At 47.1% G+C, this 10720-nt stretch overlaps 1 protein-coding gene across 2 annotated transcripts in view; it reads right to left on the bottom strand.

Moving 5' to 3' along the window:
* Positions 1-7140: 7140 nt before the first annotated feature.
* LOC117218953 (dipeptidase 1) overlaps positions 7141-10720 on the bottom strand; it is a 124221-nt gene continuing 120641 nt past the window's right edge. For both annotated transcript variants that reach the window (XM_033467719.2, XM_033467718.2), the window contains exon 11: positions 7141-8764. In XM_033467719.2, the coding sequence (XP_033323610.1) occupies positions 8648-8764 (117 nt within the window). In that variant the 3' untranslated portion in view covers positions 7141-8647. The remainder of the gene's footprint in view (positions 8765-10720) is intronic.

Here is a 10720-nt window from a genome sequence, read left to right as displayed (position 1 = left end):
TATGTCGGGAATAACTGATTTTTACCGTTCTGTGAAGCATTGTGCAACAATAAGCTGTCCCAGAAGGCACTTTCATTCATCCCTTTGCCAGATCAAGCGGCTATGGTTGTTCGAATGCACGCCATCGATGACCTTGCTCGCTTAAAATCTTGTACACGCGGTGTGTACCAAATGCGGTAAATTGAAATACAGTAATTGAAACCTGCACCGTAACGTGAATTTTGCATCACGATGCCACTATAAACCGAGGCAATTATTTTTCTATTTTGCTAGCAGATGCTTTGTTTTAGATCTTTTGAAGGTACTGCGAATAATTGTCTTTATCGGAACAATTAATATCACCAACAATTTAACGAACGCTATTCCAAGATTCTAGACTGACAGCGATAAAAACCTACGGTTGTGGTCACACTTGTTTCCACCTGCTTTAATATCGCAACAATTTTAAACGAACGGCCGCCTCATTAGCTGTTAATTTAAAGCGGGAACTTTAGATTAAAATTTTCAATTTTAAGCTCCCGGAACCGCAGACAGTGTTTCCCGGGAAAATTCCGCGACAATAAAAGGCTTTTCCACGAAAATATGAACAAATAGAAACCATTGTTGCAGCGATAATTAAACTTCGAATATTAATGCTTTCACGGCGCGTGCTTGAAATGATCGCGTTATTATTCGTTTTCTACAAGGTTTTTTCTCCGCAGATATTTCAACGCGTGAAAATCTGCAATACACTGGTAAAAAAACGAAATATAGTAGTACAATGCTACGGTAAAAATGAGAAAGCAGACGATAATAACCGCTAATTTGTACATTATTTCAGGCAATTACGCGGCGAAGTTCTTCCCCAGCCGCCTATGCATCTCGAACCGAAAATTAAAAGCGTTGTGAACGCAAACGGATTGGTAAGTCCCCAGAAAATTCTCACAATGCTAAAAAAAAATCTCCATCTCGAGGGAGGCTCGTCAAAATCCAGGATCAAATAGCTATAATATAGCTCAATAGCTCAAATAGCTATAATAGATAGATAATATAGCTATAGATAACATATATATTTGAGCTATTATAGCTATATTATCTATATGTATATATCTATATATCTAGATATATATGTTATCTATCTATATATATAGATATATATATAGATAATATAGCTATAATAGCTCAAATAGCTCGAACGCCTTCGAGCCGAGATTGCGAAGCGTTCCTAGCACACGCGACAATCGTAAAAGCGTAATCGCGAGTGCCACGCGTCCGAATGATAACGACGGACAATTCCACGCGCCTCGGAGCTTGCTCATTGAATTTTCTTTTTCGCGAAAACACGGGTTGTGCCGGGGCGGGGACGAGGACGGGGTCGCGCGTGCTGGCCACCCAGCGCGGAAAGTTCGTCGCGTACACGCGAATACGGTCGCGGCACACGCGGGGGTTGGCGGAAAATAAAAGCCCCTCGGCGAGAGGACACGGAAGCGGCAAGGAAAAGTGTATGGTAATTCGATAATCCGTACAATGGTTGCGGCCGCGGCCGCGGCCGGCTTCCGCGTTCACGCGGACATAACTCGCTCGCGTTATGAATTTCAGGTGTTCCAAGTAGATTAAAAATTTCAGCCCGCTTCCAACGGAATCAAGCCGGTTTAACGCTATTGCGCGAGTATAACGGGCCCTCTGAATGCGCCTAGAAGCGCATTTATTAACAGAGTAATCCTTCCGTTCCCATAATGTTTCGTTCCGCTGCTGTTTGACTGGCGGGTCTTAAACGCGCGCTCGAGCTCTTCTTATCTCTCGGAAAGTATGCCATTTACATTTCCAAAAGAACTGTTACGGTACGTTGCCGGTACCTCGCGAACAATACTAATCGAGACAGAGGTTACCAGGAAAGAGAGACGACTGTTCCCAAATCGACGAAAGCATTTCAAGGCGGAAGTTCCAAGGAAAAACAGAAGTTCCAAGGTAGGCTCCGGTCGAACGGTTAAATTTTTCTCGCGGATCTCGTTAGTTCGGTAACGAAACCGTGGTTTCCCGATAGAAGGGTCGCGCAAATTCTGGAATCGTTTGTTCGGCAGGGTTATTCCGAGATCGTGGAATCGAGCCGATATTCCTTCGAGGGCGCCGGGCCGATTCAATCACGGCGTCGATATAATATTCACGAAGAGGGATTCTGTCAAACGTTGGGCCGCGGTCTTGCGGTTCGACGTTCGAAATGGTTTGCCGTGAAGCCAGGGGCCGGCCCTCCTGTCGCCCCTGGAGCTGGATGCGGCGTCCTGGCTATCAGGGTTTACGATTGACCGAATCGTAAAGCCGTCGCGCCGTGTCGCGCCGATGCGCCGGTGCGCCGGGGATACGATCAGCCCTGCCGGAGCCGATATTTGATTCTTGATCGTGTAAGCCGGAAACCGACCCCGACGGTGCAGCAAATTCCACGCAAATGCGGCATTAATTCACCCTCGGCCAGGCACACCGCAACCCCTCCGGCAACTTTTCCCTCCTGCGCGCGCGGTCATTACTCTGTCTTCCACTTGATACCTCATCTTCCTACGGGCTCGAGCGTCGGAATCCGGGTCACCGATATTCGATGCGACCCGCCGCCACCTCTATTCGATCTCGCTCGTCCACGATCTTTCCCCCGAGTTCCTTCTATTTTCGTCCCTTCTTCGAAATATCGAGGCAGCTGCGATCCTTGAGAGCGAGTGGAATTAATAGCCTGCGGCGAGCCGACGGATTCGCGTTCGTCGTTTAACCGATCGCGAGCCTTTTGCCCGGTCCCTTCGGGAGCTACTAGGAAAGAGGAGAAATTCAGAAAATTTCTTCGGAGGAGGGTGATTGCGGAACGATTGAAAGAAGTTAGGATTCTGCTCGCATAAATTAGGGTCACGCGAACGCCCGGTCTTTAACGGACGAGCAAACAAATGTAACTAACAAAAATTTCTTCTTGTAGTTAAAGAATGCCTCTAGATGTCCCATGAAAGTTCGTTCTCGCATCATCGACAGTTCTCCTGGAAAACAATCGTCGAGGTCGCTTTTATAGACGTTTTCATAGAAGAAATCGGTACTGTCTTATTTCGTTCTAACCGATTGAAATAGAGAAATAATGTTCCATAAGACGCGGACCTAACGGATCGACAACGTAGTGTCCTATAAATGAAACGGTTTCGGGCAGACGACCTGCCGAGGATCGATCAGACATTTCTCGCGATAAGACGCCCGATTATTTCGAAAGTTTCCAGATCCATAACCAATTTCGATTCGCTCGGTCGATCGATCTCTTCGGCGTCGTTAGTCGCGGTACTTCGAACCACCGGGGTCGATCAACGTTTCATTAACCAGCCCGTTTGCCATCGTCTTTGTCGCCTTCGTCTCTGCGCTAATCGCAGCAATTACGGTCGCCGGGAACTTTATGCCGAGTGTTCTCCCAACGTGTTACGGAGCCGCGCCGCGTGTCACCCGGGCCCGGTTGTAAAGTTCTTCCCGGCGCGGCCGCGAATCTTTCCTTCTGATTTACGGGCCGTCGGAAGTTCTCGAGTGGCTCCGAAGAACTGCCGTTACCCGGTCGGAAGAATTTTTCGGGAGAATCCCGCGGCAACCGAAAAGTATCGCGGATCCCACGGAATTTCTTGAACCGCCGCGGCGCCGCGAGATACAGTGCCGCCGGGTTTCGTATAATACGAGGCCGGCCGTATTAAAGGATGAAATTTATAAGTCGAGTTTCTAGCATAAACTCGGCAGATATCTCGCTCGAGAGGGAAACAGCGAGACCGGGCTCTCGCCAGACTTCCTTGCCGCTGTTTCAGGCGGACTCGTTTCTGCCTCGACCTCTCTTGGCTGTTTCATCTTTTTCTCTGCTGGATCGTCGGACGATTCGCGACCCCGTTGCCTACGCAGCGTCGCGATCGCGACCTGCTGTTCGTCCGCGAAGAGCAATTTGACCGGCACGATTGGATTCGTGTTAATAACGGCAGCAACGTTATCTACGATATATCTTCTTCTCGGACCGTGCGAATTTCGTTTCTATTCTCTTTCATTTCATTGAACGAATTTTTGTTATAACTTCTTAATAGAGCTCTGTATGACCTATATTTACATAACATTTTTTTCTTACTTTGTGCCATAGAATACACTGACAAAGTTTGAACATTAAAACCTGGGACACCCTGTATATTATAAGTGTCGCAAAATTTCGTTCGCAAATAACAGTAATAATCCGGGGGTCTGCGACGAAACACGGCGCCAACGAGCGTCGGCGAGTAAGCGCTCGGGCTGTGCGCACCCTTTCGAGAGGTCCCGTGTGCCATTGATTCGCCGTAAAGCCAAGCTCTCGAAGCGGTAACATCGCACCTGCGTTTAACGATTCCGTAAGTTGCTATAGTGCCGTTGGAGGCTTTCGTTGACCCCTCGCCCGGTGTGTTGCATCGGGAATGCTGAAACCAGGCATTAGGCTAGACAGGGTTCACAGGAAACCCATCTACTTCGAAAACGATCGAACATCGGCTGGAAGCTGTCGCGTTTCTCCTCTCGATGAACCGACTCGTCGGTCGGTTCCAGTTCGAGTGCTCGATCACATTTATCCTGTATTTCCAGAGCAAGGAATTGTTCGCTCTCGTTTTTTTTATAAATTCACCTATGAGCGAAGATTCTGCAGCTGTAAGTTCGAAGCGAACCGAACGGATACAAACCTTCTGAAATATTGCGCATAGCTTCGGAAGCTACGAGGGAAAAGACTGTTCGAAACGATGCCGCGGGGAGAGCATTTCGAAGTTGGTTCGCAGCTCCAAGCGCAGGCTATGAAAGGGCGTAATTTTCCGGAGACGGCGGCGCCTCTTAGCGAGCAATATTTTATTGCGGCAGAGATCAGCTTTGCGTGCGGGCCCCGAGAGGCTGACAGGCCGGCGGGAGAGGATGGAAGCGAAATGGACCGAGGGTAGTTCGAACGAGCAGACAGACTGTTCATTCAGCGACCGGCCCGGCCCGGCCCGGCCCGACCGCCCCGTCGCGGGAAGAACCTTAAATGGTTTTTGCGCAGTCGAATCCGGGTCTAAACGTGTCAAAACTTTTTAACGAGCTCGTTAGGGCGGGCGACCGGGGGTGCTGGTCGACGGAGGTGGAAATTAATTATCACCGGGGGAACGTTGCTCCTCCGGCACTCCTTTTCGTTCGTCCGCGTCCTTTTTCCGACCGCCGCCGCCGCCACCGCCGCCGCCTTTCAAACTTTCGCGGGACACTTTTGTTCCGGCCACTTTTAAACGATTAGAAAGCGAAAACTCGTTACCCTTGCGGCTCGCGGAATCTGATTTAAACTTCCGCCTCGCGACTTTCGGAAGACGTTAACGTGCTTTCTTTTAAGAACGGGGGCAAGAGAGAAAAAAAAAGAAAATTGGCGCGCCTTCATTGTATCGAGTAATAATGGGAACGAGCAAGAACTACGGCGGACAGGTCGGTTACGAGGGAAAATTTTTAATAAGTTAACCGACCACCTAATGGCCGAAGGAAAATTCATGGATTAATAAGCGGATAAGGCGCGCGAAACTTGGCACCTTCTCGTCGAATATGCTTCGCCGCAATTGTTACGTTTCGAACATTTAAAATGTTTAGCAATCGTTATAATGATTAAAGAACGAATTCAAAGTCTACATAGCTCCTGTATCTTGTAATTACTGCATACAATTTTTATTTCGCATACAAATCCGCGGTCCATCGATAACGTCCCAGTCGAAATTGTTTCGGCTAAAGTCTCCGAACGAGAAAATTGTCCAATATTTACCAAGCTTCGTATTTGAAGGCAATAAGTGCCGCATGATTTCATCTCTCGATAAACAATTGGTCGAGGAAACTTTGGGCTCCATGGAATTGGACCCGATAATTGTTGTAAAAAAAAAAATGAAGAATTCACGAGCAACGCGTGAAACTGAACGATCGCGTTCCAAGGTAAACGAGCTTATGTTACGGAATAATTGTTCGGCGTTCTCCGATGCAACAGATTGCGCGTTCGAATGCGAAGCGCGACACGCGAATTTTTCTGGCGAAGGATAATTGCGAGGCCACGCCGGGGGGCCGATCGAGGATAAAATTCGAACGTTCGATACCGTCGTTGTGCGGGACTTTGTTCGCGGCTCGATTGATTCATCCGATTGATAGGTAATCAGCCATTATCGAATCCGCGGGAACGAGAATCTAATCAAGCCCCCGGTCGGAATTTACAGCACGTACGATTCCGAAATGCCAATAAACCGAGCCTGCGTTTACGATTTCAACGCGTGTGCTTTGCACTTGATTGGCTCCTACGCGTTGCGTGAATCAGCAACGAGCGCGGCCCTTTGTTACTCGTAAATTGGAGAATCGTTGCGCTTCATTTACAACCGGCGTTTATTTCGCTGGACAGTGACTTCCGGCCCCGGCTCTTTGTCTTCCACGTCGCTATTGTGCCACGTGTAGCACTCGGTAATCTTCCATTATCATCCACTTTTATTGTTACCAGGGAAAAGAGCTCCTCCCGTACTGTCTGTCCGAGCAGGAAACGTCGCGAATTTATGTTCGCGAGTTTGGATTTTTACCTTGTTATGGAAACGGTGCGTTCGATGAACGTTCGACGTTATCTGCGCGATCGAAAGGAAGCACAGGTCTTTCGATGCATCGTTTGTCCGAGCACGCAAGCTCGTTAAAATCTTTAACAAGTATTTTGCCGTGTTAAGAAAAGCGATGCGTTCAACTTCCAGTCACGGCGTATGCCAGTTTTAAGGAGTTCACAAGTCGCAGAGTTGATTCAGAATCGAGCAGGAATTACTTCTACCAGGCTAGCTGTTAAAAGATAATACTTTTATCATGTTAACAAAATAATATATTCGTATTTATTCTCTAGAACTGTTTACTTTATCCACGATTAAAAGAAAAAAACGATGGAACGAGTATAATTAAACTGTGTTAAAAATCTTGAGAAATCTTTCGAACAAAGAGTCGTTTAAAATATTAATCTACTCCGATTTCGTATAAAATTCTGCAGTTCAACTTTCGCGACGGATCTAAACAGAAGTCGAAGATATCTCGAGTTCGATAAATTCCGAAATTTACTTCGATGCGTAGCCCGAATGCTTCGGGCGTTGTTCGCGAATCGAACGGAAAAGGAGGGGCAATGAAGAGACAAGAACGGACAAGTCAATTTCAGTTGTACAACGACCGCATTTTCGCTGGGTCGTTGCCTTTATTTCGGGTATCAGTAACGTTTGAAATGTTAGCATATACTCACGAGGCTGGCCGCTTCGTTGATCACGACTACTTGCACACGAATGGTCGTAATTGATCGATCGATACGAAACAATTCTCATACATTTTTCTTTCGTTTTGTAGAATCGGAACGGAAAATTCGGTGATGAGCTCGAGTGAAATGTAATATAATATCAACGACGTGTGTTCTGTATCGATGGCACGAGGGAAGTTGATGATTCATCATTCGATCATACGTCTCTCTCTCTCTCTCTCTCTTTCTTCGTTTTTTCATTTTTTTTTGTATTATCTTATTTTTATCGTTCCGTTTTCAATTTTTCTCGTTTATCCTCGATGGAGTCCTTAAAATTTGTTCTCGGCTATATTAAAAGTTCTCGAGTGTAAAAACATCGTTAAGAAAGGATATTATTATTCTGGTGCGTTTAATACGATATACGAGTCTTAAAGTGGTGGTTTTTACGATTAACGAGACGCGTGTCGATAGTCATCGGATCGTGTACGTGATATAAGAGCGACGCGCGGTGGTCAACTTCGATCGTGCAAAATCGTAGGAAAGTACTGGCAGTACGCGTTCATCACTTCTCGCCGGCAAACGAGAGTTCTTCTTCGTCCGAGCTCCATCAAAGTCTAACCCGGCATCTACTAGCCTCCTCCTCGAGCCGTCCGAGCGAACCGGCCATGTTTTTACGACTCGACGACTCGGCTCTCGCGACCGACGCTCTCGAACAAACGAAACTCGCTGCCGGAAGCAACAGAACAAGGCTCCGAAAATGTGTCTTCCGCGTATCTATGGAAATGTGTCCGCGAATCGCCGCCGGCCGGCCCGCGACCCCCGGAGGATCAATATGTTCTTCGACTTCAGGTACCGTATGTACAAGCATCGTTTCGCTCGTCCCACTCACACACTCACGCACGGAACAGTCTCACTCGCTCGCCAGATCGGTCGTAATGTGTACATTTTCGTATAATAGTATTAATTATTATTGACTAGAACAGTTTTGGTTCCAGCATCGACGTGGAAATCGTTGAGTGCAGCTCAAACAGCTTCGCGCGTTGGTCTTCGAGGACGCGGGAACCGTCCTCGATTCTTCCAGCCTTCCTTCCTTCCTTCCTTCCTTCCTTCCGTCCTTCCTTCCTTCCTTCCGTCGTTGTCCCCGGCAGACATTGTCCGCGTCCTCCGAAATCATCGATGAGGATCGAGTTTGCCTATCTACTTAGAACGCGAAGAAAAGGTTGCAGAGAAAGGGGACATTCGCTGACGCGAGGCCGCGCGGAATCGAGACCATTCTAAAGAGCAGTCTCTCTCTCCTCGCCGCTTTTCTCGCCTAGACAACGATCTTTCGATTCCCGCGATCCTCTTCTTCTCGGCAAGCTCCTTCTTCTTCTTTCTTCCTTTATTTCCTTTCCTTTCTTCCTTCCCCGGCCGAAGGACGTCCTTCTACGGCGCCATCAGTCGCTTCACGTTGTAGCGGCAGTAATCTCGTCCTCTTATGTCGCCGTATGGAATTTCTTCCTCGAGCGGCTCGATCCCTTCCGCCGCCATCTCGTCACGAACCTGCGGATTCAGACATTTCTTTGATTAGTGTAACGGAGCGCTCGAATCTTTAAGCAATTTCTATTTCGTTGCTCGCGGAAGCGTTCGATGGACAAATTAAATTGATTCGAAATATGTTTCTACTTTTCATAATCTTGATATATTGAAGAGAAGCTGCTTTCTTACTGAAAATTGGCTCGTTCAATAAAACGCTTTGAAATGCTTTTCGGTATAGCCATGACTTTATATTAAACGACGAATAAAGTCACCCAATCGAGAGCGACGAAACTGGCTCGCGAATTCGAGGAGGAAATATGGAAGATAATTTTTGCATACTTATTCGATAAATCCAACAATTCGTAGAATTTTCTAACGCGTCTATACTTTGGTATCTCTTATCCGCTTTTTAATGATCGATAATAAACATATGGTCTAAAATATGAGAAACTCGGTCCTGCGATTCCCGTCCATTTTCATTTTACAATTACTCGAGATAACTCGCGTTCAACGCGATTGATTTGTCAAATGCCTCGCGAGTCGCGATGCCACTTAATACTCTTAGTTTCGCGTGGAATGCGACTCGTTGACTATACAATAAATTATGCAAGCATAAATCACGTGATCCGACGCGCACGGGCATACAGATATTGGGAGTTCGTTGAGGAAATTTTAACGATTTGTTCTGCCGCGATTTGATGCAATATTTCATCGCCGTTGTTTCAGTTTGCGGTAACATTTGTCAATCGCGATAGTTACACGATTCCATTAATTCTGTTGAATAATTCGACGTAGATTAATGTTTAACAGATGGTAAAATTGGCAGGAAACGGATAATACCGTCGTCAATATTCATTGCTAGTAGTATCATTCGGCATTAGTCGGCCGCATAGTCGAATACGTATACTGGAAGCGTTCGGGTATGTTCGGCATTAATTTTCTCAGGAATGCAAATCATGGATTACAAGATGTTATTCTACGCGTTCTACGTACCTTAAACGAATCGTCAATTATTATATAATTTATCGGTAACAAAAGTATCGATATGTTTGTTGCGTATCATAATCTGAAACCGATAGCAACCAGTAAAGCAATTATTATATATCTGGTGATCGGTTTGAGATTGCGACTCGAACCGAATCTTTCGTACAACTTAATTTACACGAAACAGTCTTCTAGTTAAAAATCGCTTGGAAACCGAGTAAATCAAAGTATCCAACGACCAGCCACGCTCGAACCCAAATTGTATGCGACTCGTATAAAGCAACCGAGGCAAATCCTGGAGCACTCTACGCTCTACACCGTTGCAAAGAGTCCTACGAGCAAACCGGAAGCGGAGAGGGTCGCGACAGTTGTGTATTCGGCTGCCCGAGATCGTGCAGCGGAGATTTTTTAAGCGGAACGGAAATTTTCCCGGTACCTATGGCTGGTCGGAGAGAAAAAGCCAATCAATTTTCACGGTGGTTCGGGTTCCTGAAAGCTCGTAGAGCGAGGTCGGCCCGAGACTCGTACGGTGCACATGGCGTCGCGAATATTCTCAGGAAAAATCACGCTTGGCCATCGTCGGTCGGTAGAGCAGCGAGAGGGAAAGAGAGAGAATAAGAGAGAGAGAGCGAGAGAGAGAGAGTGTGAGAGAAAGGGAACTAGAGCAAGAGTGTGCGCGAGAGAGGGGGCGATTGTATGGCGAAAGCCATCCGGCAGGGGAAAAAGTTCGCGGTGCGCGTATTTCATGCGACCCTGCACAGCCACCATCAATTTTCGGTAAGCCCATTAACCTTCCACGGCCATTACGGTCGGCCCGAAGCTTTCGACGCTCGGCGAACGCGTAACCGATGTTCACCACGCTTTTTTCTCTCTCCTCCAGCCTGAGCCCGCCTTTTTTCCAGCCTGTCTCGTGTTTTTGCTTTTTAATCGTTGAACAGCCCCTGCACAGCGGCCCTCCTTTCGCGCCGCGAACGCGTACATATTTCCTGGAGCTTC

Source organism: Megalopta genalis, chromosome 3 (assembly GCF_051020955.1).
Source record: "Megalopta genalis isolate 19385.01 chromosome 3, iyMegGena1_principal, whole genome shotgun sequence".
In the NCBI taxonomy this organism is placed as follows: domain Eukaryota; kingdom Metazoa; phylum Arthropoda; class Insecta; order Hymenoptera; family Halictidae; genus Megalopta; species Megalopta genalis.
The sequence above is the reverse complement of the archived record's forward strand: the minus strand, read 5'-3'. Positions and strand labels throughout refer to the sequence as shown.